Source organism: Mustela erminea, chromosome 2 (genome assembly GCF_009829155.1).
Source record: "Mustela erminea isolate mMusErm1 chromosome 2, mMusErm1.Pri, whole genome shotgun sequence".
NCBI classification, from domain to species: Eukaryota; Metazoa; Chordata; class Mammalia; order Carnivora; family Mustelidae; genus Mustela; species Mustela erminea.
The window spans coordinates 27827621-27845180 of NC_045615.1; the positions used below are offsets into that span (position 1 = coordinate 27827621).

Genomic DNA, 17560 nt, shown 5'->3' on the forward strand with positions numbered 1-17560 from the left:
TGGATCCCTGGCATTCATGGCCTTTGTTCCCTGTCTGACCTCTGCTCCGTAGACACAGGAGAAATAGAACCTTATCTTCGTGGACTATTTAAAACCTTAGTGCATGACCAGCCTACCTTTTTCCGGATTAAAATGAGGACAATGTTAAACATACAAACAGAATAAAACAACTAGTATGCCACTGATTAAGAAAACTGAGGTAACTGACATTTATAGTTAAGATTTTGATAAAACAAGGCAGGCAAAAACACTATTTCTACTTATAAGTCATATGTAATCAATCTGTTTACTGGCACTTAACACATATGACAAAACAACCAGAGAAATTATATATATAAGTGGCACTGAATTTGCTATCATAATCACAAATTCACAGTGAAATATAAATGAAAGTAAAAGATTCATTTGACAACAGTTTGCCAGTTCCTACAAGTTCAAGGATGCCATAATTTGTAGTCATGGCGTCCCTAACAGGGACATTCAATCTTTGGCAAATCATATGGATTATTATGATGGAAAAAATAGCTGTCCTTTCATTTTTAATTCAGAATGCAAATGAGGGATCCCATAATATACCAGAGGAGAAACGTGTTCCAAAAGTCCCATGTATTAAACCGGAAGAGTGAATTCTTCAAGTGTGTGTGATTTAGCAAAAGGAAAATTCTTGGAGACAAAGGGAAACCATACAATAGTGGCTTATTGGACTGGCATAGAGATAAAAATCTGCAGTCTGTATTGCCATTTATCTTTGGTGCCACAGTGTCTAACTTTGGGTACAGTTTTCCATAGATATCCACAAAGCTAGCATGACTTCTCCATTACTTTTTTAAGAAATGGCAGGAGGTGCCAGATTCTTTAGTGGTAACACTCATAAAATGTTTTACTCCATTAAATTAATAACTATAATAGATAAGAGAAAATATTTCTTTTACTTGAGTTAAGCTCTTAAAACTGCATATATTCTTAAGAGAATTTCAAAGATCAGAAAATACTACTGTTTCTACTTAAGATGATAAAACGTATGACAACCCAATACCTTTGACAGTCTAGTCTTTGTTCAGTAGGAGAGATATTACACAGACAAGTGTTTTTCTTCCTGGTAAGCAAGATTTGGTACCATTTCCTAGTAAGAGGGACAAAACAGTATCAAGCAACAAACTCCCACTTTTTCAATCTAACCGTTAGCTTCTTTGTGGCAAGAGAATACTTCATTTCCTAGCAGCCAAATAAAAGAAAACCTTTTAGAGGGGAGAAGAACATTTTCTCCCAAGAAGAGGGGAGAAAAACATTTTCTCAGACAGGTTGACTCACTCAACTTTCAGCAGAAGCCCATTATCGCAACATTACTATACAAACTCTTCTCCTTTATTCTACTTATATATTCATTTGAGCTTTTTCCAATAAAGATTTGAGAAGAAGCCAGATTCAAATATAGAATTCATGTAATCAACATTTAGAAAGTAGCTAATGAAACAAGAGCTTGCTAACAGAAGCTCCTCCATACATCTTGCCAAAAGCAAACATGGCAATGCTCATGTCTAATGTGTTAGTACATCCCCAAATGGGCAATTTTTCATAGAATGAAAAGTGCCTAAATTCTAAGGTCTTCTCATTTTTTTCTCCAGGAGAATTTCCTTCTTTTCTCCCTGAGCAATATTTGGATTCTAGGAGACTCTGAAGTAGGATTTCAGAGTTTATTTCAGAGATGTAGGAATTGGCTTGACCTTTGCTGAATGGTACTTGCTTTTGAGCTCTTCATAAAATGAGTATGTGCTAGTCATCAATAATATGGGCCAAACACCTATCTGATAAATTTCTTTTGAAGGCTTTCATGTACTTTTGTAGATGTCATCTTATTTATCCTTGTAGATTTTCTATTTAAAGACTTCCAATGGCTGCCACATCATCACTGTGACATAAGGAAAGACAAGTCCTTATTATCTGCAAACAGAAAAACTGAGACGGAGGATCCATGTAGTCTACCTAGAGATTAGGGTTAGCCAGGGGACAGAACTGGCACATCATTTCTTCACTAGATCTCACACGTCCTCACCCGTATGGATGACACAAAAACATTTACGTGTCTCTGTCCCTTCCCCTCCATTACTACATACATGTAAAGACTTACTTTTTAATTGTTAATGTAGAGATTTCAAAAACATAAGGTGTATACTTAATACCCAAGCCCCTCCAGTTACTACAGTCCTGATCTGAGGTACTGAGATACGTGGTTCGTTGGTAAGAGCATGGATCTGGAGTCGGGCATTCGGATCTCCGCGGAGGGGCTAGAGGGACCCTGAGCAGATTCCTTCCGGGAACCCTCAGCTGTCGGTGAGCCGGCGATAGCTCTCGGGAGTGGATCAAATGAGGTAAGGCGCGTGATTGCTTAGCACGACTCTACGTGGTAGCTAACGCCCCAGCATCAAAATTATCAAGAGCCCGGCGTGGATTTTGGGGAGTTTCTGACGAAGAGTCTTCAACTGTTTAACGCAGAAGAGAAAGTACTGATCTTGGTAACGGTAAAATAGCTAAGGGAGAATCACTGGTAAAGCTGCCGCGATGAGACTCTGAACCCTGACGGAAGGAAACACGAGAAGACGGAGGAACCTACCCTGGGTTGTGGATTAGTGGGCGCACTAGGGTAGGGGTGTGTGGGGCGGGCAAGCGGGTGGGGAGGCGGGGGGGGGGTGCGGCTGTCACTCACGCGGGGGTGACGCCCTTGGGCAGGCCTAGGGCGTTGACCGCCACCGGGGGCGGCTGCGAGGGCAGCAGGGCGCTGAGGAAGGCCGCGGGCGTCTGGCTGTGGCCGAAGCGGGCGGTGGGCGAGGTGCACAGGGCGGCCGGGGCCGCGCTGGGGAGCGGTGGTGGCGGCGGCGGCAGCGGGAACACGTCGGGCACCGGGAAGGCCGTCGTGGGGCTGAAGACCGGGGGCGGCGGCGGCGGGGGCGACGGCGAGGACTGGCACCACGGAGCCTCGGCCTCAGCGGCGCCGAAGGACTGCGCGAAGGACGGCGCCGGCGCGCGGCCGAACTGCTTCAGCGTCGGGGACATGGGCGACGGGAGGCTGGAGGAGCTGGGGCTGGAGGCCGGCGTGCCATGGCCCGACGCGGGGCCGAGGTTCTGGGCTGCGATGAACTGCTTCGGGCGCGCGTAGTTGAAGGAGCCGGACGACTGCATGGCGGGCGCGGAGCGGGGGGCAAGCGCGCTCATGGGCTCCGGGCAGGCGGGCGACGCGCAGGCCGCGAGCTCGGGGAAGGCGGGCGGCGGCGGGAAGGGTGGCGAGGGGGGCGCGCTGCGCGGGGCGCTGGCGGGCGGGGGGTGCCGCGTGCCGGCCTCCTGCTCCAGGCGGATCTGGTTCTGGAGTTGCTGGATTTTCAGAGGGTCCCTGCGGGGAGAGAGAGAGAGAGAAAAGCGACACCTTCAGAGAGGGAGGTAGAAGGACTGCTCTCAGGTAGAAGGACTGTTCGCAGTGAGGGGAACCTGTGGACGGACTCTCGGACGTTCGCCAGCTCCAGACCATTCCCGGCTCCGAATAACGCACAAGTCATTTGGCCTGAAGTGTGAAGTGTGTCCCCGTTAGGAATTCCGGACAAAGCGCTAAGCAAATTAAGTATAATCGGTTATCTCAAGGTCTAATTTGAGTCCTACCTAAGATGATCCAAAATCAGTTTACAAAATCCGCTGATGGAAATTTTGTCTGACTTCCAGGAGCCATATTTCATTTTAACAGAACCAGAAATATGAAGAGAAAAACTTTTGACATGAGTTCTCAGTCCTTTCATTTGTGGTCAAATTTTTGGAAGAGAATTCTATCATAAGGAGAAAGTTAAAAGAAAAGACAAGTTATCTTTGGAACATTTGGGTTAGTGCAATTTGCCTACCTTAGTGCTGTCAACTGTGCAATCAGTAAATACCACAGAGTGATTTAGGGGAGAATAATTTCTGCATTTGTTGCCTATAAAAACGTATATAGAATTTCCTGTCACCAAAATTTTAGCAGTAAATCCTGAAGTGCCAGTTATACAAATCTTAATACACACTGATATTTTGCACCATGTCTAAAATACACAAATGACACCTATCTTTAATATGTAAGTGTTCAATAAGCAATACCAAATTATCTTATAATTAACAATGCAGCTTTAGGGGCGCCTGGGTGGCTCAGTGGGTTAAAGCCTCTGCCTTCGGCTCAGGTCATGATCCCAGGGTCCTGGGATGGAGTCCCGCATCGGGCTCTCTGCTCAGCAGGGAGCCTGCTTCCTCCTCTCTCACTCTCTGCCTGCCTCTCTGCCTACTTGTGATCTGTCAAAAAAATAAATAAAATCTTAAAAAAAAATGCAGCTTTAATTCCCCAATTATTTTCCACCGAGAAGAGATAGTTTGAATTTTAATTTTTACAAAAGTTTGTAAGCAGCTAGCAATTAGCTAAAGTCCAACTCTGTTTTACTCTGTCAAGCTTTCCAGGTTAGCTGAATTTTACATCCAAGATGATTTTCCTTTATTCAGTGACCAATGGCTGTCAAAAGAAACTTCAACAGAAGGTGGCACTATAGCAAGCAGCTAGAACAGCCATGAATAGGCAAAGCCATATTCCTAACTTTAAGCCTTTTAAAACTAAAAAACAACCCCCCCCCAAATCTCCTTATCCACAGTATTTAATTTTTAAAATCAAGCTTTTAGAAACAAAGCAACAAAAGGAATTGAAAATGCTGATCAAAGTAAAAAAATAAAAAATAAAGACATAGTTCTCTTAGCAAAGTATCATTAGATATAGGAACATCTTGTCTTCCATCTCCTTCTATAATTATCCAGTGAGCTAATTAGACTTAAATCCACAAAAAGAACAAGAAATGCTTTCATGGGAACTGAAAAGTATAAATTAGATGGTTCTGTTATGTATATAAACTATATAGATGGCTCTGTATGCTTCATCTGTGCAGAGCATCAAAGATTTCAACAACAAAGAACTTTGTGGGGTCAATCCTATGGAACTCAATTGGAGCCTTCTAAAAGCAGCCATGGCACTGCTAGAATTCACCAGATGCTGATGTACCAGATGTCAGTGCGGTTGGGTACACTGTCCAGCACATGTGCTCCTGCATGCATGTATTTAGAACTGGCCCAGGAATAGAACTCATAAAAACCACCCAATAGCTCTAAAACCCATCATCTAGCACTCTCACCCTGCATCCCCAAATGCTCCTTTCTGATCTTCCTGCCTGTTCTATCACCTTATTTCCTACTTATACATCCTAGTCCTCGAATGTTCCTCATGAACATCAGGGAACCTGTGTACCTGGGTTGGGAGTGGTCTAGGTAGCCCTCCTCAGAGACACTGCTCCTGTGGTCTGGCCAGCTGGGCTCACCATGGCCTCAGCTGTGTTGTAAGGTATTTTGAGCTTGGCCTGGTGTCTGCAAAGAGCTGTGTTTAGTGGCTCTGGCAAGGCTGCTTCAGACTTACATCATTCCCTATATGTGGTGTGAGGACTCCTCTCCACCAAGATTAGGGAGTGGCTCCTGAGAAGACAGTCTTCAAAGAAGCCAGGGCAGGCAAGCCCAGACCACCACTATATTCTAACTCTCCTGGGGTCAAGCCTACTCATCTGGCCATTAAGAACCATGACCAAGTTTGTTAACCTCTGAGGGCTTAAAGCTGCTGAGATGCTACTTTTCATAATAAGTGATAGTTCAAGAAAGTCTTAAGTAGCATTTCATAAGAAATGAACAGGTATTCTAGTGATTTAGTTACTAGTAGATATTGCAGTGAAGAACTTTGCTAGGATTTTACGCCCCCATTTTGCACTGGGTGAAGAATGAAATATGCATAGAACTGGAGAGTGAGAAGGGAGAGTAAAACGGTTATTCCGAATCATGAAGTATCTGGCTTGGCTTCTGGCAAATCATAGTATTTTAAAGAATACTTGAGTTAAATGGATCTGACACCTGGATTCTGAGATGATGAAATGCACAATTCTAAGTCATTTTCTCTGTCCTCATTAAGTTATTTTTATAAACTTTGATTTTCACAGAGATAAAGAGGGAAGGAAAGGTACCAGAAAAAGCCTTTGGAAATTACTTAAATGTTATCAAAATTCATCACTTTTCTGGTGTCCCCATTTTTTCCTGCTGTCTTTTTTCTGAAAATGAAACTGCATTGAACCTCTTGGAAGTACTGTGTCAAGGCTGAAAAGTTAAGAGGTCTGGACTGCTCTAGTCACAAGGAGAACTTGACCGGTGTCCTAAAAGTCTCTCATTCTGCACAACTACTCCATCAACCACCCGCCTCCCCCCAGCCTTTTTCCCTCCTACCACAACCCCAATTCAAAAGTCTAAGAAATTTCCTACTTCTACCCCTCCTTCAATTCAAAAATCTTTGATATTTAAGGAAATGAGATGTCTGGACTTCTGTTATGCACCCATCACAGCCCATTAACAAATGGGGAAACTTCAGGTAACATACTCAAGGTCACAGAGCATGTTACCTGTGGAGCCAGGTTAGATCTTTAACCACACCAGGCATGTCAACATTGAAGAACCCCCACCTCCAATGTGATTAAAAAAAAAAAAAATTCTGTGGTTATCTTTCCCTTCTAAGAACTTTCTCCACTCATGCCTCCAAACAGCCACAGCATGAGGGCCTTAAGGATCGGAATCATCAAAGTTTTAAATTTTTACACATGTAAGAATATGTTTAAGAATATCTGACTTCAGGGGCACCTGGATGGCTCAGTGGTTTGGGCTGCTGCCTTCGGCTCGGGTCATGATCTCAGGGTCCTGGGATCGAGCCCCGCATCGGGCTCTCTGCTCCGCAGGAAGCCTGCTTCCCTCTCTCTCTCTCTCTCTCTCTGCCTGCCTCTCTGCCTACTTGTGATCTCTGTCTGTCAAATAAGTAAATAAAATCTTTAAAAAAAAAAAAAAGAATATCTGACTTCAAACTTGATTCTTCTTAGGGTAACACAGTGCAAAGATGAGCAAATCTTCGCAGCTCAGAAAGTGAATATGTAAATACTAACTCAGTGGATTCCCCTCTTGCGTTCCAGAAAATCAAGAACTTCCCTCTCCCACCCCAAGGGTTTGGAAGCAGATTTTATCTAGAAGAGTTTTACAGACATTTGGATGGGGCAGAGATTTAGATCTGACAGGGATAAATAGAGAGAGATGCAGAACCCAGTTCACTTTCCAACTCAGTAATCTCTCTTGCTACCAGATTAAAGCAGCCTTGGGAAAATGTAACCAGCCAGGTAACTGTGTGGTACAGAAGAAAAAGGCTAGAGTCAAGTCTGATGGCACTGACTGGGAACCCAACTCCACCAGCTACTAACTGCAGGGTCACTGTGAGGATTCAGGGGGCACCGTGCCTGGTGCACAGCACGAGCTCAAGAAACATTACATGGCAGGAGAGAACCACCACATCAGTTTGTGTTACTGTACAAAACGGACTCTAAGAAAAAATGGAGATAATGTTCTACTTACTGCAAGGGGATTTTCCTTTTTATCTGTTCCCACCACAAGTGGTGGTCCTTCTTGTACTCATAAAGCCACAGCAGGGGCAGGAGATAAAAGACAGCACGAGTCATGCACCTGGCACTGGACTGACTTATTTTCAGCAATCCTGGGAGGTTGGTATTTTCATCCTCATTTAAAAAATTCTCCATAGATTAGTGAAGTCAAGTAATTTGTCTAAGGGAAGAACCTGGATGTAAAGGGCTGGTTGGCTCGAAAGCCTTGCACTACATCATTCTCTCCGAAGTGCTCAATAACAAGAAAAAAAAAGGTTTATTAAAATGTTAGCTTATTATTACTACATATCACTTTTTCTCTGGGGAACTGTAGCCCAAGCTCAAAATAAATCATGTGAAAGTAAACTTCTGGAAAACAACTTTTATGTAAATTGGAAATTCCCAGTTTGTCTCTCTGGAACAATGTCTGGATTGTAAGAAGCAATTTATCCTCTGCTCGTATTAATAAAGATCGAGTATTTATAATTGTCTGGAGAAACTCTTGGGATCTTGAAGCTGGAAAACATTTGTGCTTTCAGAATAAATATGCTGTTGATTTATGTTTTCTTTCATTTTTTTATTGTGTGATACAGAAGCCATTGTTTGATGAAGAGGTGAAGGACCGCGCCCTCTGAACCAAGAGCTCTGCTGGTCCTGCTGTTTATAGGCACTTTGAAGGCAAAGGCAATGACCTCTAGCATCCTCATAACACTAACCTGACGCCCTCAGAACACACAATTGAACGGCACGTTGGCAGACGCACACTGTCAGTGACAGAAACCCAGTTCATTTCTGGCTGCGATTTCTATACCTCAGTCCATCAGGTGCATTCGGGAGGGGAGGCCTACGATAGGAGGGCCCCATATTGGACTGGGGAATTGTAAGCATTTTCAAATGAAGGTAGGTAAGTGAGTTAGGGAATAAACTGGGTGTTCCCACAACACTGGCTGGGATTAGCTCAGTATCAGATGTATGAGAAAACTCAATATATTAACTCGGAACATATAAAATAGAATATAAAACTACTCCAAGGCCTTCAGTTCAGGGAGTGCTGCTGTTCCAGCTACTTTATTACATTCACACTTCAACTTCTTGTTTTTGCTTCTATTACTCAGACTTTATGTCTTCCTATCATATAAACTAGGTACGCTTGGTGAGGGTCAATATCTAACAACTTGCTTTGTTTAGCACTAACTTATTCCTGCCCCCTTGGTGAAAGGTACATAAATCACAATCTTGAGAACAATCATTTACACAATAAAAATGAGTTAATATAAGCCAAATGAGGATGTACTACACTGGGTTCTGGGGAGGTGGTAAGTCCAAAAATAGCTAAGAATTTAAATACATTCCCCCCAAGGTTGGGGGAGAGGGCTGGGATAAGAGATTTGGATTTTTTACAAAGTACCATCAACAAGAGAATGTGAAAATCAAATTAAAATTGACACTGCTTGGGGATGTGTGTTTAACATTCATTGCAAAATGACATAGGTTTCTTTAGAAAAACCACATTCTTTGATCTTTAATTTATTCTGAGCCTTTTGTAAATCATCCCGACTCTCTAGATAGGGCCAGGATGGAACATGATTAATTACATAGGAGGGTTCAGGGAAGAAGTGACCTGAGTGAAATCAGCACACGACTTGAGTCTCTCTTAGAAAAGACTTGTCCTTTCCACTTAGAATAAGAACTGCCTTTGGCTCTGCTACAGAAAAACAGGAGCTCTTTATGTCTTCATATATAAAGCTGATGTCTATTTGAAGTCATTCTATGTACCATGAGAAAGAGAGGGAGCGACAGCTGACCAAATCATAATCCTCCTGGGAACGTCTCCAGAATATCAAAGGATGGCTGCATCTCTCACATAGCTCAGGAAATATGGACTGAGAGGCTGGGCTGGTGTGCTCCTGAGGGCCAACACTGACCTAAGCTGTGCCTCAGACCAGGAATCCTGCAGCTGGCTTCCTGGATGCAGAGGATTCTCCTTTAGGAGGTTTGTGGGGGTGCAACTCTCTGTGGGGTACATAAATGGTCGTCTGGCTCTGTGAAGGCTGTAGAATGAGTCCAGAGCATTTCCAGTCCTACCAAAAGGATTGTACCCTTTGATGCTGATGGTCTTTCTCAGTCCTAAGGAATAAGCCTGATGAATCCGAATGAGGTGGAATTTGGCGTCCCAGCCTCAGCCTTTTTTAAGGGAGGAATGTGAGGTCAGGCTCTAAAAGCATCAATTCCACATCACAGTTAAATGCCTTAAATAATTTTCATTTCTGTTACTGCATAGCCTAGTGGAAACAGCAGGAAGATATTAACTGCCGAATCTTAGAAAAACTGTGTGAATACAGCAGACTGAACAGAAATTAATGTGGACTGTTCCCAATGGAAAATGTTTGGGATTACTTCTTCACCTAGACAAAATACACTTTTGAAGAGAAATCTGCTTTCTAGCCTTTTCTGTCAATACCTGAGGCAACACCCATGATCTCATTTCTAATTGAAACACCAAAAAAAGCTCCCTGTGAGACAGATGCTGAGGAACTTCCAGGTCTTAAGCATTTAAATTTCTCTGAGATTTTAAAAAATTGGGGGAATAAAAGGTGGACAAATACTTAACTTTAGGTCTTATAATGAGATGAAGAATTCATGGCATATTTTAGGGTTTCATGATAAACATTTCCTCAAATTTTCACTTTATCATTGGGAGGCTTGTGCCATCCCTTCTGTGTCATTTCCGTTTTAGTTTATGTTTGCTGAGCCGAATGCATCTAAAACAACGGTGCGCATTTTGTACTTGCAAGAATGTGTTACCACTAGAGGCAAAGTGCCTTATCTTTCCAAAGAGCTAACCATCATCTGCTCACCAAGTGGCTGTATTCTATACCTATTCACCAACGGCCTTGATATACTCGGAGAACAAAACAGCAATTCTGTCACTTCTCTACCCCTTCCATGTTTTATCTTCAGTGTCTCCTTGTGCTCACATGTACGAAGCTCAGTAAGTGCTTCCTGGATTTAATTAAAATCCTGAGATTTCTCTACTGTACAAAACTAGCTGTTCCATCAGGCGATGCGGCACTCGGACACACACACGGCTGCGTTGTTCTGAGGGAGCAGAGAGAGCGTCCGGATAAAGCCTCTATCACACAGGCTGTTTACACGTAAGAGCACAGAGTCAACCGGAGAAATGTTCAAATAGTTCAACTCCAATTCAGCCACCAGCTGTTTATGACTTTGGATAATTGGCTTATCCTATCAGGGGCCCAGTTTCTCAGCTTGAAAGTGGGAATTTATAATGTAGTATCTGTAAGGTCCTAATCGACTTTCAGATTTTATTATCCTTCCTCTTTGGTCCAGTAACACTCAAACATGGAAAAACTGACAGTAAAAGGAACTCATAAACAACTAACCAAGTCCAAGCCTCATCTTTATTCATATATATCTATCGTTCCTATGCATAAGCTGTTTTCACATCCATGAAACTGTTTTTGAAAAACAAATATGTTATTTCCTGGTAAACAGAAATAGATTTTGAAGGCATTAGAGAAGGAAACGAAAATCATTCCACAAATGATTCTTATCAAAGGAAGGATACTCTTACTCTGTAAACAATCATCACCTCACCAGTTAACATTAATGGCATTTTTTTTTCTTAATGCAGATATATTCTACAGATCAATCCTGTCCATAAGTCAAGAAAAACAGCTTTGGGGTTTTGTGTGTCTCAGAACAGCTCCCGTGGGAATTGGGTTGGTGCGGTTCTGCTAGAAGGTTCTCCCTTACAGAAACGTGAACCGGTTCGTTCAGGGGCTCAGGAGCACTCACCATTCTGTTAATAGACCTTTACCCTCTTTCCACCAGAACACCTTTTTGTCCCTTGGCCAGATTTTGTAAACCTCCTAAAAATTAAGGTGTTTCCTTGACCATAAATCCGGTTACCTCTTGCTCTGGATCTGTAAGCTGGGAGTGTCAGTCCAGTCTCTGTCCTCACTCTCGCTCCCTCTGCACAGACTACATAAGCACTCACCCTCTCCTTCTCGAAGCACTCTTCTCCCTGCCATCATCCTCACTGCCACCACTGTCCTTATTCTCCTGCCTTTGATACTGTACCCTTTCCTCAAAGCTGCTTCTCTCACCTCCTGTGGGTGTCCCCCCAACTTGAGAACTTCCTGATCACCCCCTAATCTGTCTCTGACCCAGAGCCCAATCCCAAATTCAGTTCTGCTGCCCAGTTCATGGAACATAAACCCATCACAGCTAACACAGGGTGCTCCTCTCCCCTAATAACACATGATAATTCAAAGAGTCCCGCAATTTGGCCCCAAGCAGTCCTAACTTCTCCTAGCTCGATCTCCACATTTTCATCCTCCCAAATTGGTCTCATTGCCCCCCAAACTCATGTTGGGGTTTCCTTCTTAGCCTTCTTGCATGTCCTACCCTCTTTGGGAAGGCCCACCCCTACCGATTCCTCTTCATCCACCGAGGCGGTCTTCAACCTTTTGCGCCCCTTTCAACAGCTATCTTTCCTTGAAGTCCTGGTAATATCTAGCAGTTCTTCCTCCCTCCTGCAAGCCGCACCGGTCCTCCTCAAGGCTGGGACAGTGCTATCAGGGCTTGGCAGTGACATCCTCCACCCATACCCATGAACCAGATCTTCTAGAACCAGGTGTGGGTTCTCTGTGCTCTCCTGGTGATTACTGCAACGTTCGGCTGGCCAGGCATCGTTTTAGGCGAAATATGGGAAAGGTGACGCCACCAGAGCTCTTATAAGGATGACGGGACTTAGTTCTGGTTTTTAGTATCCAAAATATGAAACTCCCATCCCCCAAAAGGGAGTGTTTGTGAAGCTGGTAGCACAGTTCCCAATTTGGCATCTGTGCCGCACTCCCACCGGGTTCCAGGCAGCGGAAGCCTGTACCAGTGCCCATTTTCCATTTTATTTGGTTATCGGTCAGAAGCGCCTCGAGTTTATGTTTACCTTGAGGAAAAGTGTCTCAGGATATTTTCAGAACTTGGTGAGAACTTTAGTCATCTCTAGGCATTTCTTTTCTTTAGAAGGGCCTGTTCTGCCCATGGCTGTCATGTTCTTTTTCAAAGCATAGATTGTATCCTGAGATAATGAAGCCGGTCCCCATACAGAAAGAGGAAATGGCTCTCTGTGTGTCCACTGGGTAGCAGGTCACAAAGACCTAACAGCGGGGTGTGAACAAAACTGCACAACTGTGTGGGGCAGCTGTGCTAGGGCTGGAATCGGAGGCACTGATGATGTCTGCCCGCAATTTCGCGCTGATATCCAGACTCATTTTTCAAATGTTGTGGAAGCACTGCCAGGAGTTGCAACTGGCTGATACTAAGTTAAAGAACGTGTAGGTGGAGGTCATGCTTTTTTCCTGGAAGGAGAATGAGGCCATTGGTTGGTGACACCATGGTAAGCATTCATAAAAGCAAGTGATGACTCACTAGCTGGTGGAGAACTGGATGAGTTCCTTCTTCTTCTTCTTCTTTTTTAAGATTTATTTATTTTCGAGAGAGAGCAAGAATGGGAGGGGCAGAAGGAGAGGGCGAAAGAATCTCAAGCTGACTTTACACTGATCACAGAGCCCTATGTGGGGCTTGATCTCATGACTCTGAGGTCATGACCTGAGCCAAAATGAAGAGGTGAATGCTTAACTGACTGAGCCACCCAGGCGCCCTGGGGTGAGTTCTTCTTAAAATCAGTTTCCTGAAACTGCAAGAGGCGTGGACATCTGCTTTTATTATCTACCATTCTTCCCTTCATGTTGTACAAAGCAGTTAGTTCATCCCTTCTGTTACAGACCAGCTTCTACTCTATTCCTTGTGGGTCGGCCAGCCATAATCCCCAACCCGTGGTCACAGGGTGAGCATGTGACCCAGGTCTAGCCAGTCATTGCTGGCTTCACCAAATCATTCCAGGAAGAATATATGATCCAGGTCAGGCTGGGCCAATCAGGATTTTTCAGACTTAAGACGAGAGGGAAATGTGTCCCTTTGTCCTTTGACAGATAACTAAAAGGACAGAATCCCTCCGAGGTGCTGGCTGCCATGGAAGAGTCTACAGAAAGGAACCCAGTACATACAAAGAAGCCACTTTGGGGAGAAAAGCCAAGAGAGGTAAAAATGGGACGCTATCAATTTTAGCACCTAGATCCAGAGAGGCCACAGATCAGTTTTATCTGTGAATTCCATGTACAAAATAACTGCTCCTCTCTGCCATTTTTTTTGGAGGGGAGGGGCGCTTAAGTTAGTTCAAATACTCTCTAACACTTTGAAAGAAGTAACCTTAGAGACCAACCAGTCCAATTTCCTTATTTTATAGACATGGAAATAGAAACAGAGAGAGGTTAACCAACACAGGGTATTCAGCTGGTCAGTGCCAAAGGCCTAACGACAGCTTCTTGCTGGTAAGAATAATATTAAAAATTAATAGGCCACCTGGGTGGCTCAGTCGGTTAAGTGACCAACTCTCGATTTCGGCTCAGGTCGTGATCTCAGGGTTGTGAGATCGAGCTGTGCATCCGGCTCCTCGCTCAGCAGAGTGCTCTTGAGATTCCCTCCTCCTCCCGCTGCCCCCTCCACTCTCTCTCTGTCTCAGATAAATAAAATCTTCAAAAAAATTGATAGCACTTCCTGAAACTGAGGCATCAGTAAGTAATGAATACATATCTTGTTCATAAAATTGTGAAAGAAGCCATCAGTAGGTCTGAAAACAAATGGCTTTTGAAAATGTTGATCTCTGGAGAGTGAGAATAGAATGAAGTGGAGGAAGTCTTATTTTTGAATTTCATGGTCTCCTATGCTGGGACTTTGACTAATTTTTTAACCTTGTGCAGAAAAAAATATGTTTAAAATCTATAAAATTCTTAAGACATATAAATATAAATTATAAACATATTAATTCTTAAGACACATAACATTCCCGAAGCTTCTATTTTAAAGGTCACACAGTAAAAGACAACACAGTGCTCTTGTCTTAATAACTAAATATTCCCAGAAGAACATCTATTCCGGGTACCTGAAATCCCCAGGGGAGGCCCTCCTCCAAAGACTTTACTCAGGACTCCTGGGTGGCTCAGTTGGTTAAGTGTCTGTCTTGGGCTCAGGTCATGATCCCAGGATCCTGGGATCCAGTTCCATGTTGAGCTGCCTGCTCAGTGGGGAGTCTGCCTCTCTTTTTCCTTCTGCCCCTCCCCCCACTAGCACTCTATTAAATAAAATCTTTTAAAAAAAGAAAAAAAAACCCTCAAAACAAAGACTTTAATTAATCATGACTACTACTACTGCCGACACCAGCAGCTTCGTCACCACCACTGCTACTACGGATCACAGAGAACACTTACTAAGCACTTGCTACGTACCAGACACAGTTAGGAGTACTTAACCTAAACCAACTATACTGAATCTTTATAAAAACCTAAGGAGAGAAAGCCTCTTTTATTATCTCCGTTTTGCATAGGAGGAAACTGAGGCACAGGGTTAAAAAGTAAGTTGCTGAAAGGTACATGGCTGGAAAGTAGTGGCGATGCGCTTAAACGGAGATGTCTAATAACTATTATGTTATGGTTCTGTCTCTCAAGGCAGCAGGACTTATCTAGTACTTCCTGGTGCATAGGATTCCTTCAGCCGGCTGACCTTTCTACCGTGGGTTCAGCCCAACGCTTTCACTCCCGTCCCTTTGTTTCTTTGTTACCGGGGGATATCAACATTGTAATGGAGTTCGAAACAGCTACACAGAGAGACAACTTGGCTATGTCCTGGAGACGGTCCACATGTACAGTTTTAGGTGGGGAATGCTTTATGTTTCATATGCTATACTTTGCAAATTTTTATTTCTTGGGAAAACTGCCACCAGGCTATTCTCTGGCAGAAGTGATCATGCCACTACTGGGTATTTATTCCAAAGATACAGATGTAGTGAAAAGAAGGGCCATGTGTACCCCAAGGTTCATAGCAGCAATGGCCAGTCACCAAACTATGGAAAGAACCAAGATGCCCTTCAACGGACGAATGGATAAAGAAGATGTGGTCCATATATACAATGGAATATTATGCCTCCATCAGAAAGGATAAATACCCAACTTTTGTAGCAACATGGATGGGACTGGAGGAGATTATGCTGAGTGAAGTAAGTCAAGCAGAGAGAGTCAAGTATCATATGGTTTCGCTTACTTGTGGAGCATAAGGAATCACATGGAGGACATGGGGAGATGGAGAGGACAAGTGAGTTGGGGGAAATTGGAGGGGGAGATGAACCATGAGAGACTGTGGACTCTGAGCAACAGACTGAGAGTTTTGGAAGGGAAGGGGTGGGAGGTTGGGTGAGCCTGGTGGTGGGTATTAAGGAGGCCACGTATTGCATAGAGCAATGAATTCTGAAACACTGAAAATAAATTAAAAAAAAAAAGAAGAAGAAGAAGAAGAAGTGACCACGCCATAAATTGTGTAGCTTTGACTAAGACAGGTCTGAGTTTCTTCTTCTGTGAAATAGAAAATCAGACTATTTTTCAATAGTTCCTTAAAATATGTTTTAAAGTTCTTCCAAGCTATAAAATCCACAATCTAGTCTCTCAAGATTGGACATGTGAATATTAATTTGTTGTGTTATTGCATCTTTTGAGAGATTGTACCACTTAAATATGCTGCAATTTTAAAAAATGGTTATCTTCCAAACAACACTAATTTTATAAAGATGACTTTTTTTAGATTTCTATTAACACAGGCCTATCGCTGAAGAGGTCAACATTTCTGAATAAATGATAAAGTGCCAATAACATTTTCTATATATTTCAGTCTCACAAGGGTAAATAAGTGAGAGGAATGCACAGCTGGACCTGAGTACTCAAAGAGTAATTGGTTTTCTCTTAAAGGTTGCCCACTGCTAGTTTACGTGTTAATGACCAAGATATAAGGCATTGCCTGATCACCAGGCACCAATTCCAACCACTCATCCAGAGGTTCTTAAAAAAACTCAAAAATGCATGTTGGCAAGCTCAAGAGATATAGCTTAGCAGTGTGCACCAAGAAACTTGTGACCAGGGGAAAGGACTGTTAAATTTTAAATGGCTTTGACCTTTCTTAGCTTATGACCAACTGACCTTGACATTCCTCAGAAGCCAAAGGATGAGCTGCGGTAATGGCAGTGCTTGCTGACTGACCTTCCCACTCTCGAGGCAGAGCCAGTCCTTGCAGCAGTAAATGAAGTTGATCAAAACGTGTCTCGGGAAGAACCATGAGGCTCCCTCCCTGAGAAATGACTAAAACCACTAAATAATTCTTAGATAAAATGGCCTAGTTACTTAATGTAATTACTCTTTAAAAAAATTAAAGAAATGTATCATAGCTACATGAAGGTTCCACATGGTTATATTTGCCCATATATGGTCAAGAGGCATTTTTCTACCGTTCTGTTGAATGGAGTGTTCTATAATATGGTATTTATGACCTCTCGATATGATAAAAACCCTGCAACATCTTGAAATACTTTTTGAAAGAAGAAAACTTTATAGTAGAGTCACCCATAGTATTGAGCTTGTTTTACTGCACTTCATTAATCTTTTCCAAAACATGTAAATAATGAAGTTTGCTGCATACAGTGCTGGGTTTTACAATTACAAAATTTTATATTAGGTGGCCCTCCCTTTAGGGAAGTCATATATATACCTGGATGTGATTATTCTTTTTAAAATTCAAAACAAATAATGAAAAAGCTACTTGAGTATAAATATCTGTAAAATGATGTAAACAGGAGATTCATAGAATGATAGATGGAAGGAAACAGGATCATCTTGTACAACAGAATGAAAGGTCAATCTATTGAGGTAACCCAGAGGAGACCACTGACAGAGCTTGAATTAGTAACTAGGTATTTTGCTTTTAGCCTCTCAAGTGAAGACACCACATTACAAACTTCTTTCACCAAAAGGCTTTCACTAACGATTAAACCAAAAAGTCATTTCTAACAAGAGGACAGATAAATAGTCCAAAGAACAAAGGAAAAGATGTGCTGTAAATCAGTCAGGTTCCAACACGGACTCCTTCTTCTCAGAAAG

The 17560-nt window shown here is 42.9% G+C and overlaps 2 protein-coding genes across 5 annotated transcripts in view; one reads left to right on the forward strand and one right to left on the reverse strand.

Annotated features, from left to right (window-relative positions):
* Positions 1–13983, forward strand: part of CBR4 (carbonyl reductase 4) — a 114224-nt gene extending 100241 nt beyond the window's left edge. Inside the window, exons 5-6 of one of the 2 annotated variants that reach the window (XR_004283169.1) lie at positions 13517–13625; positions 13831–13983. Coding sequence is in view for 1 of the 2 variants with exons in the window: in XM_032332587.1 (XP_032188478.1) it covers positions 13517–13524 (8 nt within the window). In the remaining variant the exon portion in view is untranslated. Of the gene's footprint in view, positions 1–13516 lie in introns of both variants that reach the window. The other variant, XM_032332587.1, reaches the window with a different exon arrangement.
* PALLD (palladin, cytoskeletal associated protein) overlaps positions 1–17560 on the reverse strand; it is a 412154-nt gene that overhangs the window by 36983 nt on the left and 357611 nt on the right. For all 3 annotated transcript variants that reach the window (XM_032332582.1, XM_032332581.1, XM_032332583.1), the window contains exon 11: positions 2705–3385. In XM_032332582.1, coding sequence (XP_032188473.1) covers positions 2705–3385 — 681 coding nt within the window. The remainder of the gene's footprint in view (positions 1–2704; positions 3386–17560) is intronic.